The following is a 19855-nucleotide window of genomic DNA, read 5'->3' as shown; positions in this document are numbered from 1 at the left end:
ATTATATAAAACCGTGTATCCTTAAATCATCATCCTGGCTCGGAGTATTCAAAGGGGACAGATAAGTTAAAATCTTCTACCTGTTTCGCATATGTTAAAGACCATGTAGAAGGTTTATGTGTTAAATGAAATCGACTTTATTGCCACATGCTGTGGCAACATATAATTTAATTTCGCGTCAATTATGTCTTACAGGTGTTCATAATTTCCGTTCTGTGCGTTTATTGATTTACGTTTAACGCGTTAACGCCACACTCCCTCTTCGTACAGCGATGTTGTTGTACATATGTATGTTCAGTCCCCATGTTTGAAACACTCCCCTTGCCGGATTTCTATTGTTGAGCAGTGGCACATCCTTATATTCATTGTATCCTTTTTGTATTGTATTTCCTATGAGACCATTGATAAGCAAAACTCTTTGCCAGGAGGAAGAACTCTAAGGTGGGGCTACACAAACAAAAACATCCTTTCACTTATAAATGTCCTAGGTAATTAGTCATGACTAATGTTCATGTCAAATATTTACATTTTATAGAACTTGACTTATTTTTAAAGTTTTACCTTTCAATGATATGCAAGATATTTAGGGAGTCGGACTAAATTATAATTTCATTTTTCTCCTAGCACGCTTGTTTATGTGTATGATAATCTTACGGGCATATACTATACTATTTATATAGAATAAAACTCCCGCGTCCGCTTGCCTCTATCGATTCTTGCTTATCGACGTCGGGCAACCTTTAAAAGCGTTAAAAACTGAGTGAAGGACTCGCTGGCTGAGTGACTGACAGATTGACACGAAATGTTTGAATGTTTCAATGTTTGTTTGTTTGCTCGCTGGTGTGTGTAATGGCCGTGTGGGTGTGCGTCCTTTCCCTTTATCCGCACACTGCCAAACGAAAAGTGCGTTGTGTATACGCACGAGTGGCTGGAAAACGTAAAGCGCCAAGCGAAATTCTCAGCATACTTACGGGCGCACCCTGACCTACGTTGTGACCCACCATTAAAAATCCAACTTGCAGTAAAAGTTCTCGTTCTTTTTGATTGGTCTCTTTGTTATGCAAAAAACTTTTTTAAATTTGAAACAAATTTAAGACAATTTTGCTAAAAATTAACTGACTGGTTTTTACATCGTTTTATGCATATAAATATTACGTGCCTTTTAATTTAATTTAAGTTTTTTCACAATGTTTGACTTATGCTTACTTTGTAAAAAAAAAATCAGATGCAATATGGTTATTTGATTTAATATTTGATGGAACAAAAGCGTTACTCTAACACATTCAATATGTACAAAATTCGATCAGGAATGATTTTATGTGACATACTTGTACCCTAACACATTTCTAAAAGATGTTTTAACAGCTGTGCCTGAAACGTAACTAAAATATAAATAATCCGATAATACAATACTTAATAATAAACAGCTTTGGTTTGGCTGTTTTATTTTTATACTGAGGAGTATAAAAATCATTAGACTAGAACTCTCTCTCTTTCTCTATGGTGGCTTTATTATTTTGAAACTGGAACGGAATGATCAACGGGCATGTGATAGTCGCATCAGTCGAATATAGCGGCTAATAGCATAGATTTTTAAACAATTGAGGCACTTGACTGTGGCATTACTAACACCAATACCAAGTGTAAGTCTGATGTGTAGAATTGTTGGTGGGTACTAAGAAAATATGACTTAGATATCTTCTTCATAGCTCAGCTACTTTTTCAATAAGTCATGTAACTCACTCAATTGAAAGAAGAAATTTTGAACAAATTTTATCCCTAATTTGATCAAAGATTTAGTGGTTTAAGTAACTGGCTTGGCATTTACGGGACAATTTATGATTGTTTACATATGCAGTTTCTTCCTTTCCGTTGCTGCTCTATCAATATACTGATGGCCTACTTTTCCAAATAACCTTCCATGTACATAACCGTTTCCTCGCACTCCATTCTTCCCACATATGTATATTTCATACAGAGCCGGATTAATTTCCCTATCCGTAGTTGAATACACTGTCACCTTACACAACTTTCTAAATCTACTGTAACTAACAATAATCCTATGGCACCCGAACCAGCGTTACTGGCCCAGAGCTCATCGGTAAATGTATTTCACGATGAAACAATTAAGCCGCAGCGTAATGTAAAAACAAGTAAGCTTCCTGATGTAATAACAAATATTAAACATCCTAATCCCATTTTTAAATACAAAGGTGAGAATATACCGCCGACGCTTGCGGAGAAAATCTTGTTCGTCCTTTCTATGATTCTGATAGTTCTTGCTTTTCCGTGGTCTATTTTCTGCTGTGTTAGAATAATGTCCGAGTACGAACGAGCAGTGATCCTGCGATTGGGACGTCTGCGCCCGAAGCCCCCAAGAGGGCCTGGTGTCATCTTTATCGTACCCTGCATCGATGACGTCGCAGTTGTGGACATACGTACCAGATCCTTTGATCTGGACAGACAGGAGATCCTTACGCGCGACATGGTCACGATCAGCATCGACGGAGTGGTGTACTACAGCATCAAGAGCCCTTTCGACGCAATGCTCCAGGTATACGATCCTGAGGAGGCCACCGAGAAGCTGGCCATGACCACGCTCCGGAACGTAGCCGGCACTCACAAGCTAATGGACTTGCTTTCATCTAAGGAGTACTTGTCCAATCAGATCGAAGGTATATTGTACAACTCCACAGAGCCTTGGGGGTACGGGTGGAACGCGTAGAGATGTAAGTGTTTCGTCTTTCCCATAGCACTTTCTGACGGTCGACACATACTTGCTAGCAAGGAGATCTTTATGCCCGATCAACTGAAGCGCGCCCTGGCAGTGGAGCAGGAGGCGATGCGGGAGGCCAAGGCCAAGGTGGCTGCAGCCCAGGGAGAGCGAGATGCGGTAACAGCACTCAGGGAGGCCGCCGACATTATGGAGACCAACCCCATTGCCCTGCAACTGCGGTACCTGCAAACACTGAACTCTATCTGCAATGAAAATACCCGATCCTATGTGTTTCCCTTCCCCGTAGATATTGTAAAGAGAATGATGAAGTGATTATTTGCTTTGATATGTTAGTTTGCGACATAGGATTAGTCCAAGTGATATTTTTTCATTACTAAGCCCGTTACGTTTACAAAAAGACAATCAAAGGCTTAGATTATGAAACTCTATAAGTCTAGTTACGTCATCTTCGGGGACTAAACATGCTATATACGGTTCAAGCACCAAATGGTGCCAGCACTCGTAGAGTAAAGGGTATAATAAAGTCGTTAACTGATAGAAGAAAACGTTATATGTATGCATATCCTTGTTAATAACGGAGCCGATTTAGTCATGTCCGTCTATATAGGCCCGTCTGACCTCAAAATGGTTGTTATGATGGAATGTTGGAACTAAGTATGAAGATTCAGCAGTGACCTTCATAATATTAAAGCTTTAGATTTTGAAAGTATTTGCTTATTAATGGATGTACCGATGTATGGTAACCGAAACTTCTTAGCTCGCAACTTTATTTTTCAATTATAATTTAATAACCAATTATGGCTGGGCCATGTAGAAGCACTGACGTCTGTAAATAAGAACGCCTTAAATAGTTCAATCAACAGATGAAGCCATTCAAATAGCATACTAGTTTGAAATAAACGATATAACAACCATATTTTTGGCAGTAAAACGCACCTTAAAGTAGAATGAAGTGGTAAAATATCTCATAGTCGGTCATGACCACTACTAACAAATTGGCATGCCCTACTTGGTATTATGAAAAAGCCAGATTTCCCAACGTAAAATAGCCAGGTGAACAATGTTTGGCTCCACGCGCCTTTTGGGCCTCCTCCTCCCTGTTTCCGTCTGTCTGTCTCTCTGTTGTCGTCTCCAGTTGTCGTTATCGTTGGCGTTGCGCACTCGCCCCGTTGCTCCCTGGTCCGCTCGCTCTCCTTGTCCCTTTCCCTCTGCCCCTGTCTCCCTCTCTATTACTCTCACTCGTGGCGTCTCCTACGCACTTAACATTGAAAACCGAAAACAAGCCCCCAAGTTGCCAGAAAGGCCTGCCGTCCGCCTCAAACATGGATACAAGTCCATCTCTCTACGCCTGCGCATTTAGCAAGCACAGGGATTCAGGCGAGAGGAGAGAACCTTCAATTTATGGTGCATACCTATAGAATCGTGATAGTGAAAGTTCGATAGCAACAACAATAATTCGTAAGTTTTGAAGTTTACAGCAGGCCGTTCCGACATGACACGCGCCCCTAACAGTAGGCAATACTTTTTAACAGAGTCTGTAAATGGGAAATGGAATTTGGGAGCCTTTTTTTGAGCTTCAGGAATAAATTTTCCATTTAAATATCTTCAAAAGAAACAAAGTACATTCAATACATGATAAATATAATAAATTAAAAATATTAACTAAATACCCAAACAAATTTCAATGGTACGCCTTTAAGAAAGGAACGGAAAATAAATTATATGGCAATATGGCATTCTTTTAAAAACAATTTTTCTTATTTTTATGTATAAAAGTTGTTAATGTTAATATTGTTTGGGAATTACCAGCTCTGTTAAAACATTAGAACTAAAAAAGTGACTGTCAAGAGAGAGAGACAGAGACAGAGAAGTGGAGAGAGTGCATGCTAGTTCCTTAGCTCTCTCCTGGCCATGTATTTCAGCCCACTTGGCTGGAGCGACGTAAATACCGTTAGCACAGTACATCGTGGACAGTTGAGCGTGCAAGTTTGGGCAACCAGACACCCTTGCCAATTATACAGAAAGGCCAACAAATATATCAAATCAAAACAGAGAAAAAGATTAAAAATATAAGAACAAAAACCCAATATGGCAGCCTGTCAAGCCTGAAAAATTCGGAAAACATAAGAGAAACGATTTTGTATTTTTGGCCAATTCGTAACGTTTTTTCGGTCCCTCAGCTGTGTGTTACATAAATCTCGGCGAATGTGTGCGTGTGCGTGAGAGAGTGCCCATGTGTGTGTGTGCGACTAACAGCAACAGCAGCTAAGAAAAATTATAAAAATCAGCTAAAAAAAATATAGAAAGCTACTCCCCGCTTTAGATCTATCGTTTGTGTGCTTAGTCAATTGGGCTCAAACCCAAAAGCTGTTTCGGTGTCAATTACTAGAAAGTTACTACCTACAAATATTACGCATACGAGGCGGTGTACGCAGAAGAACCACTTAGAACTCAGCTAAACAACCGACAACAACCAGTCGAAGCAATGTAAGTGGAGAGAAAATCGTGTATATAGCGTATGGTTACATATAAGAACGTATCATTAAGACATTTAAGCACATGAAACTAACTTAAAATTGTATCCTAATACAGTTTATCATACAACTATCATGTACTATGTATATCCAATAGATTGATGTTGATGATAGCTCCTTTTCAAAACCTAAGGATTATTGAAACCCATCTGTTTCTGTCTGTGAGTCGGAGCCTGACCTCGACCAATCGACTGCCATTGAAACCTCAATCGCAACGTCTGTTCAATTTTAGTTAATTTCGCCCCATCAGCTGCAACATGTGTAGCAATTTCCCAGCGCTACATTTTCCACAACATTTATCGATTATCGACGCCCACTCACCCACCGCCGCCCTCATTTTCTTCTGGTCAAGTCAATTGCTTGCAAAATTTAATAACCGCACACTTGGCATTTTGCGTTTTGTTTTGTGCCCCAACTTTGTTAATTTCTTTTCGTGCCCTTCTCCCAGTTTTCCCTCGCTTTATTGCTCTTTCTTTTGGGTTCTCGCCCACGCATTTGCTCGTTATTTTCGCTTTTTGTGCCGCTTTTCGCCTGTCAGCCGCCTGCCACTCCCACTTGCCACTGGGTGTCTCCTTTTCGCAAGCTCTGGCTCTTCTCTGGCCACCTTTGTGACCTGAAATGGGCAATATCATCTTGTCGGGGTCCGGATTGAATATCTTATTGTTGAAAGGGAAATTGTATCCCAGAAGAGCTTGATTGATTCGATGAGGGCTCCAAAGGTTCTCTGAATGATGCAAATTCGTGTGGTATATGGCAGCGGGCAATCCGTAATCATCAGTCACTCTAAAGAAAAGAGGTAAAGAAAGAAGCCGCGATAATACGAACAAATTCTAATAGAGTTTTATCCTTTTGACAATGGATCTTAAGTTGAGCTTAAGGAGAGAAATACTTTAAAGATACGATTTTTATCTTACTTTTATCAGTGCTCCTATTTAGCTTGCTGCATTGAGCTACAAACATAAGATACAATCAAGAATTATTTTGTATTGTTCTTGTTTAAACTGAAATTATTAAAATACTTTGCAAATAAGCCGTATAAACGTAATAATAATAACTTTTAACTTACTGTTTTACTGCAATCCTCAGATTTTCCCCTAAAATAGTAAAATTGTAGAAAATCTATGTTCCCAGCTCTGGAAGATATGATAAAATTGTATATGATTCTGCCACATTATGAAATAGGGAAAATGTATTCAAATGTCATGTAGATCTAACATGGCTGGTATATCTTCCGTGTGCACTTTCTTTTCTCTGCTGTTTCCTACTGCACACTGTGCTGGCCCCATTGTTGTTACGTATTTTGTTTCTGCGTCTAAGCGTGCTTTTTGTGAGGCTTTGTTGACCACCCACGAAGAAGACAAAGTCGCCGTCATTTCCAGGACACATTTTCGCTGCCTGCGTTTCATTTGTTTCCCTGTTTATTGCTTTTGGCTTTCGTCCTGGCCATTGTTCTTGTTCTTTTTCTTGCCCTCGCCCACTGCTGCAGGACTTCAGCTTGAAGTATTTTAGCCATTTTCTGGTCAGCCATCATCATTTAGCCGGCTTGGAGGGGCAGCGACTGAAATGGAAGGACTTTTTCTCGAGTATCGCTTCAGTTGTGGCCATTGCATTGCCATCGCATTACCTTGTGGCACTTTGGCATGAACAGAGATTTATAACTGTGGCAAAAAGTGAACACTGGGGCATCTAAAAGCCGCTGGAAAAGACGTTAACAAATATTTATACCAACAGCCATTGGCTTCAATGTTTCTTAAGTGCAAAAGAAAACTATTTTATACATTTTACCTACTTTGAATGTGTTCTTTGAAGGTATCAAAACTTCCACAAAAAGTATTCCTTGTTCTGATTTAATCTCCTCGAATTTTAGATTTAAGTTGATTTTCAAGTTATAGTTGTCGATTCTCAGAAACGGCAGTCTGTAAAAGCACAACAACTTTTAAGAAAAATGATTGCAAATGTATTCCTTTGCACTTAGAATTTCCTTTGCCTCTCGCTTCTCGTTTCGGCTGCATTAAAATCTCTTTTCCTGTCGCCTTGCATCAAGTTGCCATTTGAAATGAATTGATGTATATAAAGTACAGCTGGGATGGTCAAAGCGAAACATTCAAATTGCAGTACAGTGGTTTTCCTGTTTGCTTGTGGTTTTCCATTGCACATTAAATGAAATTGAAAGCCATTTGCCACGCCAAGAGGTTTTCACTTGCTGAAGATGTTACGCAGGGACTTGGATTGAAATAGTTCGAGCGTTGAGAGAAAAGTGAGAGATGAGAAATAAAGTTAATTTAAGCAAAGAGCTTTGGCCAAATGGACTTTGACTTTGATTAAGGAAATCTTTTAATGTTTTATTATACTCGATGACATGAAACCTTCTCTATAAGTGTCGCTCTCGTGTTATATCCTGTAAATATAATGAACAGTTCTAGTAAAAGTTTTCCACTCCATTAATATTGCATTTTTATGCCCCACTATGGTTTTCCCAAATTATATAGTCCAACCCATGGCGCCATTTGACTTGATTTGATTTGCTTAAGGTTTTTCCCTGCCTGAAAAGCTAGGCCCAAAAGTTTTCGACGCGCTCATAAAAACTATATACTATACATACCAGAATTAGCCTTCGCAATGAATGAGTGGGCGGGAAGGTCTGACATGAGCGCCCATTAAATTTGGCCAAACTGTCAAAACTAATAAAAAGTTTGTTGACATTGTATGTGGAGAAATAAGGCTTCTGCTAGAAGGATTTCTGAACTCTCTCTTTTATGGCTTTCTCTAAAGTGAAAAAATGTTGTAAAAAATATGGAAAGAAGTTACACAATTAGATACTCGTACAGAATTGTATAAATTTGAATTTGCAAACTTATATTTTTATGTATACATTTTTAAACTTACTCCATGTTGTAAAGGCTTGTTCGTTAACAAACTGATTTTTGATATAAATATATTGTTAGGAACTGCAAAAAGGTTTCTAGTAAATTTAAGCAATAGAAAATAATAAAATAATGAATTTATTTTTCATACGGCGATTTAGATTAGTAAATAGCTAAATTTACTGAATCGTTAAAACCATCACCAAACATTTTTGGCATTGGTCTTTACCAGGGGGCTTGTTGAATACTAATATAAATCTTAAACAAGCGGTTAAGAAGATAAAAGGGTTGAAGTGCGAAAGACAATCCCGGAAGAACGATTTTATTGTGAATATCGTTCCTTGGTCAAAAATGGTTTTAACGAATCATTTTTCGTAATCGGAGAATTCCTAAATTTGGTTAAAGCTTCTAGAAGAGCCACTTAAATACTCTTTGATTATTTCTCAAATGTATTGCCATGATCAAATCTCTAAAAGGAGATGTTCTGATTTTGTTTTATAAACAGAATAATGTAAATACAATATTGTAAGTTCATTTTTTCCATTTTATCTTATCCTCCATTCATTTCTATTATCCGGTGGTAACACTGACGTGCGCCAACAGTTTTTTATGAATTCCTCCCACAAGAAGGACCTTGCAGTCAGCGGGCCCTGTATTTGCTCGATGGCGAAAGCCGATAATCAATTTTGTTGAAATGGGCAAGTTAGCAGTAACAGCAGCACTGTTAACAGGCTAGGGAAAGCCTGTTAAGTTAACAACATGCGCAGGCCCTTACATTTAATTTTAGTACACTCAATTGATGGGGGAGGGGGGAGGGGTGGTATATTGTGAGGGAGAGAGAGAAAGATAAAGAGAGGACAAACAACAACAAACAGCAGCTCAGCTGTTTTCTGGCCGTGTCGCGTGCTTTGTCCTTGACAAGGTTTTGTTTTTCCTGCATTTTTCATATTTTCCCAGCAAGAGGGAGGGAGACAGCGCATCAGAGAGGGAGAGAGCAAGCGAGAGGGAGATATGAAAAGCGTGGGAGAGAACACAGCTTTTCGCTGGCTGCGCCATTTTCATTCAGTAAAAAAAGGAGAGGAAGCTAAACTTTTCCAAGGCGGAAACGCTCCTGTTGGCTGGATCCTACATACACATGTGTCTGTGGTTCACGTTCCTTGGCCTCTTCTGTGGCTTCCATTCGCGTGCCAATTGCCCATAAGTTCAGCCAAATGCCGAAATTGCTTCAAAGTTCTCGGGAAAGACACATCAGCAACCGCAGAACCCGCTCAACTTTCACTTCTCATTAGGATTACTTTCTTCCTTCTTTCCTAACTATAACTCCCATTCTGTTAACTCACGGAATAATGTATAAAACTGTATATAAAATGTATAACTGTCAGTTATATCTACACTTCATGTTAATATTAACTTCGATCTGATCAACAAGTAATCGGTCTTAAGAGCTATTTGCTGATCTGCAACATTACCAACTTTTGGTTTTGCCGTTTGTGTTACTAATCATAAAACTTTCTCAGTTCCGTTTTTCAGTTTAAGCTTTTTGTTTAAACCTAAAAGGGTCCTCCATTCTTTTATTTTCCACTGAAATTTGGAAAAGCCTTTTATGGTAGATAGATATTACTATTTTTCACAATTTTTTAAAATGTTTTTAAGTTTTCCTTATAAACTTGCAGTATTAGGCCACCTACAACAAATTTCCTTCAGTGCAAGAGCCATAACTCTAGGTTTACTTTTTACCACCTTTGACCGTGGGTCTTGGAATTAATACGTTGACCTTTCGTTGAACCCATTCGCAGATCGCACCTTTAATTGTCATCGTTTTTGTCGTTTTAATTGCGCCGCACGTGGCCTCTCCTTGTCCCGTAAAACTCTGCACTCCATCCTTATGCCACCGCAGTTTTGAGGCGTCTCCTGTCGTAATATTTCACGCCCCAGCTGAAAATTATTTTTAGTGCCTGCCGCGTATGTTAATTAAAACGTTGATAAATTGCCGACTCTACAGGCGCCCAGGGTCCGATGGGTGAGAGTACGTGTTGGCGTTAAGGTGAATGCTTAGTAATAAGTTTACAGGTGCCTTAAAGCTAAGTGCCCCAACGTAACCTGGCTCTCTAATTGGGGAGCAGCTTTAAATGATTATCCCGATCTGACTTTACTAGCTGACTAAATCTCCTCTCTCTCTACCTGATTATCGTAGAATTCTCAAATGATTATGTATATCCAGAAAAGGAGAGGAATCTTAGTAACAGTTCCATCAAACTGGTTTTTAGTGTGTATATATCTAGTATATATCTGTCAAAGATTCAATCAACTTTTACATCTCAACTTGTCACAAACTTTCTCCTGGTACTTCCCATGAAACTCAGCTCCATTCTTCCATAAGTTAGATGTTAGCCTCGGCTGTCTTGCCTTGAGATGTTGTGGCTGTTGCTGATACCCATGGATAATTCCCTGAGCTGGCAATGCTTAACTAACTAACCTGCTCACTGCCTGGGCAAACAGTCGAAACAGTCGACACAGGCAAACAGGTAGACATACAACCGCAGGGCAAACACTGCGTATAAGTAATTTGCGAGCAGAGCTGCAAACTAAGCCTGCAATTAAATCCACTCGTAATGCGCTTTTGTTATTGCTTAATCCATTTGTGCATGGCCCAAACAATGCCCCTCCCCCGCAACCCCGCTTCTTTCTGCACGAAGTGCAATTACAGACTCGGGGACTAGTTGACAAACCCACAGATTTGCATCTCTGCAATGCAAAGCGAGGCTCGAGAGATCCAGGGAGAGTCATGTCAACTTAGCTAAGTCTGTCAATGTCAGTGCTTCGTTTCTTTGTTCGGTTTGTGGCAAGGCTGGCACTAATGCAAGTGAAGTGGCCAAGGGGCGGCGGGGACTGCTCCATTATCCTGCAGCCAATTGTTTGCCTTCTACAGGGTCCTTTAAATCCATTGGCCAGGTAGCTCAAGGGTCCTGCCGCAGTGGAACCTAAGCTAAGCCCTGAAATTCGGCAACGTTGTTGTTAATCCCACGAATCATCCCATTGCTCAAACTATTAACTGGTAGATTTCAGTTTACTATCTCGTCCTATTTCCTAGCTGTGTGACATTTTGATTGGGCTTTCCCTCAGCCTCTTGGCAATTAATTTTGTCGTGAGAACCACAGCCAAAACATTTCTGCCCGTGTCGATGTCATTTATGTCACTCTTCGCCTCCTCACCACCCAACCACCTTCCTCGGGAAGCATTTCACTTGGAAACAGTTTTAGCTGGAAGCCGTAAAAATATTTTGGGTTCTGCAGAATGAAAACTTATGCTTGAACATGTATTACGTCGACAATGGGGACATCACCATGGCAGACTTGGGCAGGAAATGAATGCTGACAAGAAGTCTTTGAGGGAGTGGAAAATCTTGCAGTTTAGTTTTACGGATCTTAGCCGAAACTCATATGTTACTTTATCTAAGTTTGTTTACAACGCCGGAACTTTGTACGACACCTATTCCAAGTTTCTGTAGTCTGGTCAACTATAATAATGGGACTACATTATCACAGTAATAATGCTTTCCTTAGGATCTGTAATCTTTTAAATAATCCTTATTCCCAAACTTTAGTCATTCATTTAGCATTAAGATTGTAGCTTTCTAACTAAAGCTAAAGAAATGTTGAATACATTTCAGAACTGTTCGGTAAACACTAAACCTTATCTGAAATCCACTTGGTTCCGGGGCTCAATAGAGCCAATCCCAGAGAATTAACTGCCTGATCGCCCTTATCCATGTGTCACTTACCCCTACTTCCCTGCAAGGGGGAAACAAAAGCCACACAGGGAGGCAGGACTCCTATATAGGCATAAATTACATTTGCCCTGCAAGCCGAGAGCACACATAGACACTGGCGCTTGGTCGCCAGGTCGGCTTATGCAGCAGGACGAGCTAGCTGACACTAGGGTTTCCGATTTTCCGCGCTGTCGATTCCATTACGTATGCGCCCTGGTGGCCCGAAGGGCGATTAAAATATGTGAATGCAATTTGCATTTGCCGGACACTCGCACACACTAGGGCAGGCCAAGAGTAACTAAATTAAGTGCCCGCCCACTTCCTGGCCGCGAGCTCAATTAGGGCAAATAAGAGTTGAACATTTGTGGGTTCGGAATTCATGAGCCGGGCGACAAGTGGCAAAGCTCACTGAGGAATAAAGGAACTGAAAGAACTGGGCTAGTGCAAATATTTTTTCAGTGCCAACTCAAGGATATCCTTGATGTTTGCCCAGCCGGAGAGGAAGGGTGGTGCTAAAAGAACTAAAACAAAATGCATCCTGCAATTATGAATGAATGCCGAGGCACCGAAACGGCGAAAGAGGAAGCCAGCTGGGCGTCAGCGGATGCGTTTGCGGAAGCTGCACGCGGTTCGCTATGTAAATGTCCTTTTTATGTCTGCACTGGGAGAAAAATGCAGTTTTATCTCGCGGCTTTAATATTATTTATTACTACTGCAGGCTCTTCTCTAATATTAAAGTTTTTGTTTAATGTAAAGTTAATTTCAAATCGGTAAAAAGTTTGTTTTTAGCTCAGCATTCCCTGATTATTTCCAGTGCTAGAATGTCCTCAATCAAAGCCGTCGGCTTAAAGCTGGCCAACACACTTTACATAACATTTTAGCACTCTCCCTTTCGTCCTGACGCCTCCTTTCGCTGCTCTCCCCTCCTGCCGTGCAATTTGTGACCTCGCCTGAGTGCATAGCCTTCAGAATGAACGAACGACTGTCTGTGTAAGGACATTGGAACGCGTTGCCAATGCTGAAATGCTCAACTGCTGAAATGCTGAAATGCTCTGGCTGAAGGCAGTCATTACTCATTCCACACTCTCACGCACTCACACTTGTGCAGTGGACCGCTGGAGACATGCATACATATTAAAAAGTATGCTCGTCCTGGAGGGGATATGTGTGGGTTCCGTGCAGCTCACGGACACACACACTCTAGCTTCTGTATAGGATTCAGGAATCCATGGGAGTATTAAAACAGTGAAGTTCATATGGGAAGGAATTAGTTTAAATGAAATCCTTATTTACATTTTCTTTATATTTAGTAATAAATTTTAAATGAAACTCAATGTTAATAAACTAAACTAAAACTAATATTTTGTAAAAGAAGAAAAGAAACTGCAATTTGAGGTAAACTCCTTGTTTTACAAAACATGTAGCATACGTAAGAAGCAGTCTCTTTGTTTTTATAAGATTATTTATTATCATTTTTATGCGCCATGTAATCCCTACGCTCATAATATCAAATTCCTTTTCTTCACATGGCAATACTGAGTGCCAAAGGACATTAAACTTCAATACACTTCCTCAATGGACATGTTTGTGTGCTTTTTTCAGTTCCTGATATCTATATTTTCGAATTGCATTAAGCAACATGATAAAATAAATAGCAATTCTAATTGTTATGTAAAAAGTGCTCGCCACAGTGTTGTCCGTAGAACAATCTCGAGTTACTATTATTAAACGGGTCTCGATGCTCATTTTGTGGATCTACCACTACCATCCTCATTATCTCTTTTCACTCTTTTCCAACGGCATCCAACTGAATGCCACATTTCAGGGCGCTCAAGGGAAAAGGCGTGGCAATGGTGGCCATTACGTCGAAGGGTAAAGCAACAGACTCGGCTTGAATGCCGGCCAAAGGAGGGAAACTACTCATAGTAATCATAATGAGCGTGTGTGCGAGTGCAGACAGATGCAATCCTTTTATGCAGCTCTTGGCCATGTGTCTGCGCTTAAGCCAAAAGGCTCGGCTCCCATCCGGAGCGTAGGCACTGACGTTGATGTTGGCGTAATTACAGCCAAAGGACATCAAACCAAAAAGAGCCATCTGCCCGGCAACGCATTAAATATTAAGCGGGAGAGGAGCCCTTGTGACATTTTGCAATTTTCCACATTTCTCTGTTGTTAATCAAAGGGATTCGTTTCAACTTCAGAACTTGAACTCATAACTCATCGATCTGAATGTCGGATTGACCGGGCACCTTTTAAATACTCTGAAGAATTCTTCATTTGATATTTACTTTAAATTTACAATTTACAATATTAGGAATAAATCATATCTGGTGATAGATCCTATCAATATTAAAGGTGATAAAGTTCTAATTTGCTTTTTATTTCACCAATCATGTTCGAACCAATACAAAATTCCAAACTTTCTCCATTAGACGTCAAACTATTCCGCCTCTTCAGAACAACGACGACATCCGTTTAGCATTTTCCAATGTATAATGTGGCAGGGAGGCTCCTTGGCCTTGATGCATAATTCATTTGGCGGCTTCTGCATATTTTGAGAGCCGACACACTCTAATGCGATTTGACATTGGGTCTTTGGCCACGTGCTAGATGGGGGGACTCGGAGGAGTGGTTCTCTGCTTCTTGTTTAACTGCATATCCTGTTACAATTCGTACGAAAAGTAAACGGAAAATGGGGGAAATCATCGGCGATGGCGTGAGCGGGCATTCCGAACATGCCCATTTCGGAATGGCATTGAGTGCGTTTATTTAGCGCATTTTGATGGGGAAAATGGATTTCTGCCAATCGACAAGCGAACAGTGATGAAGATATTTTTAGTGTCCTCCGGAAATGGTTGATGTTGTTGTTCCGAATGGCAGAATGTCCTTGCAGGAATTCGGATTTCATTTTATATTTTATATGCATTTTACTTGTTTTCTGTTTGCACGTCCGTTTTGATGAGGATGAAACTTGATTGCCGATGTGATATTGCTTATGGTTTATCAGAAATATTTGTTAAAATTGTATAATTCTTATTGTTAAGGCCATCCAGGATGATATTCAAATTCAACGACTTCTTGTCTGTTTTCAAATTAAGCTTAACTATTATAAAATATAGAAAGAAGAAACGTTATAACCGAGTGCCGCGACTATAAGATACCCGTTACTGTTTTACACAATTTTAAAATATTCCTTTTGCTAGTGGAAATCCACAAAGCGCCACCTATTGTCGGACATAGCATGTTGAGCAACAGACAGTAACGTCACAAACCATGTGAGGCCTTATAACCAAAATTTCTTCATAAATAGCGATATAATGTTCCGATTTTAAAAATCTTTGGTAAATCGATAGATATTGACCAAAATATGTCATACAAGGTCAAACGAAGACATCCACAATAATAATATTATGGACGCCACAGTTTTCCGCGGCTTGTGGGCGTTAGAGTGGGTGTGGCTAAATGGAAAAACAATAATTTGCATTAGGAGCATCATAAAAACCTACAATTACCAAGATATCTGTTTTTCTACAAAAAGCTAAACCCGTCTATCGAGCATGGTGGGCGTAAGAGTGGGTGTGGCCGGATAATGGTACCACCATAAGATAAGCTGGCATCTCAAGAATATACATACTTAATCTCAATATTGTAGCTCTAATATTTCTGAGAATTCAGCGATTTTAGTTTTCTATGATTTGTGGGCGTTAGAGTGGGCGTGCTGAATGCTGATGCGCTGCGTGGGGACCTCAAGAATCTTCATGCTTAATCTCAACTTTGTATCTCTCATAGTTTCTGAGATCTCAGCGTTCATACGGACGGACGGACGGACGGACGGACGGACGGACGGACGGACGGACGGACGGACTGACGGACAGACGGACATGGCTCAATCGACTTGAGAACCCTCCTGTTTGAACTTGGAATAATAAACTTAACTGAGTTTAATGTATATTTTTTGGATATTAACAAAAAGGCATCTAACAACCTTTCTCTTTTCCCTTTCTTTGCAGGTTCGTTGCCCATCAGATACCCAATATCTAATCCACTTATAAAAGATATAAATATAAAGATAATGCTATTAACACGAGTTTATAGCGCACACAACTAATCTGAAACCAACTCGAACACGCCACAAAGACCCCAAGTACTCGAACCAGAAACAAATTGCAGCACTAAACCAATACGAACAAGAATACAAATGCAAACAGAAACACAGAACCACACTGAACCAATATCAAACAGCATATGCATATTGCTAATTAAATAATTAAATTATGAATAGCTAAAGCTAATTAAGCAACAATGCCCGAACAGCAGACACCCAACTAGCCCATACCCAGTCCAGTATATCTACTCTAATCGTCCGCCTGTAGCTACATAGATACAACTGCTAACTGCTATTTACGCAACATTTAGGAGTAAAGACAGCCAAGTCACAACACTGAATAGAACATATTAAACAAACACTAGAGGAGAACAGCAAATACAGAATATTAACTACCAAATACCTATATCAAATATAGATTGCCTTGCTCCCCGTATAAATGTCTAACTAAATGTACTGTTTGATCGTTCCAACCCGTAATGAAAGTAATGAACTACCACTCCTCCTGTTTGTGTGCCTTCGAATGTGCAGCGAATGCAGCTCCTGCCTCGGCTGAACACGCTATGCCCAGTATCTGCTATGCCACCTATAGCTAACCCGGCTGCAGCTCCCAAGCTCCGGATACTGAGTCTACCACCCAACTAGCCAACTAACCAACTATCCAGACACATGTAAATACAGACTCTCTCTACCTACCCGAACAGTCAGAGATCAGTTTTCAGTTCCTGATTTTGTAAGCCATTGGATAACCCGACACCGATACCGATACCGATACCGACTACACTCACACAATCCGTGTCCAGATTCCTGAAATCCCGCGGAAAGGCGACGCCACACGATCTGAAATGTGCGTTTTTCCTTCCTCCAAAAGTTCTAACATTTTCCATCACCAACCCGTCTGAACTTGTCGGACTTTTCCACATTTTTCAAAAGCTCTTTCTTCCTGATTCCTTTAAGAATTATACTATAACTATAGCTATAGAAGGCATGCTGCTTGCGATCGCTTTTGACTCTTATTCGGCTCTAACACAACTTCAAAACAGCTCGAATCTAACCTATATTCCGCTCATATATTACTCCTGTAAAACATGCTTTAAGTCTATACTCTATGCTCTTTTATTTTCTAACAATATTATTTACAAACGAATTAATCACTTTATAAAGATTCTATATTTTATTTTTCTCCAATATCTCTGTGTAATTCCAAGAACTGTACAAAATCTTTTACATTTTCAACTCCTGTATCTATACTAACTTTTTTAATACAACTCTTATACAATCGAACATACACCCAACTACATATATCTGCTTTATATTATATAACCCCAGCACCATTTCCATATCCAAAAGCCAAGAAACCCAACGAATGAGTTTACCTCTAAGTGTCGCGTATGCCCAACCCATACTTTTTCGTCGTATGAGAATCGTTTTTCTATACTGTTTTTCAACTGTACTCTTTTTTGATACTTTTCTTTGGTACATGCCTTACCCCTTCGAATAGCCAACTTTTACACACCGTTAATACTTTTGGCTCTATGTGCAATTTAAACCTCAATAAACTCACCACCTAAGCAACAAAGTTAAACTAAAACCAAGATATCAAAGCAAGTTCAACTCGCTCGCTCGTTTTCTTCATCTAAAACCAAATCAAAACCAAAGCAAAAAAGACAAAGCCTCAGATAATTGGCTCCAATTGAACTAATTGTTTTATGCTTCTAATTGTTTTATGCGAAATTTCTATCGATAACTAACCGCCAAACCAAACCGCTTAAAATCGAAATTGCAATCGATCCGAAATGTCTCGCGAAAACTCGCCTCGCCACGGCTCCTTCCGCCGCACTCTGAACAGCAGAGATCCTTCGTCAGGGGCGCCGGGTTCTGGAACCGGATCGGGGCCGGGATCGCCACATCATCAGCAGTCGAACCACCAGTACTATCACCACCACCAGCCGCCGATCATGGAGCACGCCGGCGCGCCGATCTCCACGTCCGCCTCGAACATAGCCACTGTGATGGAGGACGGCGAGAACGCCCATCTGCCGCCCCTAACGGGATCGGGGCCTAGTCGCCAGCGATCCCTGCGCGATCGACTTAAGGACGGCATCACCGGCAGCTTCTCCTGGCAGTAAGTCCCACCACGCTCCCTCTTTTCGATGCTTCTTCCACCACTTTTGTTCCAAATTATTACCACTCTTTTCCAACACCCAGATTTTGAGATTCCTTTCCTTTTCCGTAGATTTTATTTATGTTTTTCAGTAGCCCAATCTCCACTGTATGTTAAAGCTTTTCTTTCTAGACTTCGATTTAGTTAGTACCAACACTTAAAAGCACAGCGTTGTAAGTAAAGTATGGACTCTTTCGAGAGCGGAAGCTAAAACAAAAAGATCAACTAGATTGCACAGAGCACCCCTTGTATAAAAACATAAACTAAAAATCCAACCTTAATTTAACTCAGTTTTAGGCTTAGAATTGGTTTACATGTGGTAAGTGCTGGTTGCAGTTGATATTTAGAATTAAGAAAGTGGGAGACGGGAGAGAATCTTACCACCTAAATAATCACAATAATCAAACAGGTCTAGATCATTTGCTAAATGTATTTTATTCCAACCATTAGCTACTGCAACTTGATCCTTTCCGTGCCATGGAATATTCTTATTATATCATTTACTCCCTTAGACTTATTCCTGTTTTTATGGGTGATTGACACTTGGGGATGTGACATAAAATAGGAAGCGAAAGCTACAGCCTGACTTTACAAAATAAAAACTACAAGAAAACAAAAAAAAACAAAAGCAATTCCTCAATTTGAGGAGGCAAAGTGAATCACTGGTCATAAATCAATTAAATTTGACGTTTTTATTTGCCGAGTCTCCTTAGTCTTGCCAAAGGGAACACGCGCGCAAACAATCACCCTAAGAGGCTCAAAACATTGCATAATTAAAATAAAAATAAATATAAATATAAGCACTAAGGGAAACGGCAGAGAAATCGAGAGGAGGTTACTCCGTGACGGACTCAAAGGGTGACATAAGCGAAGTCAACGCACTTCACTGCCCAATCGAGGTGGGAAAAACAGGGAAAGGTGACGGCGCGTGGAAAAGCGACTCCCCAAACAGGAAATACACATTACCACCTTGTTAATATATTAGTACTTATTACAATATTGTGTTATCTTTTGATGATTCGGCTAAGCCTTAAGTGATAAACAAAATGAATAGTAGGAAATAATCTTTGTCACCAAACAGCTCAGGCTGCAAAGCTTATTCAGAGCATATCATCATTAAAAACTAAACTTTTCATTAAGGAACATGAGAATTTTATCAAATATTCAAAAAAAATAGTTTAACATCCTTCATAGCCTGCACGATGGGCAACTCAACCTTCAACAAAGTTTTTAGGGTATTAAAAATGATTTCCCAAAATATTTCCGCAAGTCAAAACAGCGAGGAACAAAGAAGAAACTTGCAATTTATTTGCAAAACAATTGAAGCACGTGCGACGAGCATTGAGGTCATCATAAATGCCTTTCCCCCGCGCTGACCCCTTTTTCCCAACTATATTCCTACCTTCCGATCCAACGAAAAAGTTGTTATAAAGTCAGTTCAAAAGTTTGGCCCAACAACAACAGTTTAGCCAACTTTTTGGACATTTCATTTAGCTGGTTGGCAAAGGGAGTAGGTAGTAGGTTGGCAATTTTTCCGTTGGCCAAGTAAAAGGAAAAGTTCGCCTCGAGTTGAGTTATTTTCCACCCGGCGTATGCGTAATATTTATTGTTCTAAAAACTTTCACTTCATGCCCGCCACCAGCTCGGCTGTGTCATTTTCGTTATATAGCACTTTTATATAG

At 40.1% G+C, this 19855-nt stretch overlaps 2 protein-coding genes across 5 annotated transcripts; both read left to right on the top strand.

Moving 5' to 3' along the window:
* Positions 1–2018: 2018 nt before the first annotated feature.
* On the top strand, positions 2019–3287 carry LOC108115270 (band 7 protein AGAP004871). The gene is given in 4 exon segments (XM_017226627.2): positions 2019–2153; positions 2214–2705; positions 2708–2729; positions 2785–3287. Coding segments are annotated over 4 exon segments (870 nt in total). The 5' UTR covers positions 2019–2062; the 3' UTR covers positions 3050–3287.
* Positions 3288–4711: 1424 nt separating this feature from the next.
* Positions 4712–19533, top strand: LOC108115288. Of its 4 annotated transcripts, none has more exons than XM_041817768.1 (3): positions 4712–5224; positions 15915–16462; positions 17511–19533. In XM_041817768.1, exon 3 carries the CDS (start codon positions 17806–17808, stop codon positions 18136–18138), a length of 333 nt encoding a protein of 110 aa, XP_041673702.1. In that variant the 5' UTR covers positions 4712–5224; positions 15915–16462; positions 17511–17805; the 3' UTR covers positions 18139–19533. The 4 variants fall into 4 exon arrangements, with proteins under 4 accessions (XP_041673702.1, XP_041673701.1, XP_041673700.1 ...); XM_041817767.1 differs by having other exon boundaries at positions 15915–16680; XM_041817766.1 differs by having other exon boundaries at positions 15915–16856.
* The last annotated feature ends 322 nt before the right edge of the window (positions 19534–19855 follow it).

Source organism: Drosophila eugracilis, unplaced genomic scaffold (assembly GCF_018153835.1).
Source record: "Drosophila eugracilis isolate 14026-0451.02 unplaced genomic scaffold, ASM1815383v1 contig_1897, whole genome shotgun sequence".
Taxonomy (NCBI): Eukaryota; Metazoa; Arthropoda; class Insecta; order Diptera; family Drosophilidae; genus Drosophila; species Drosophila eugracilis.
This window is presented reverse-complemented; position numbering and strand designations above follow the sequence as displayed.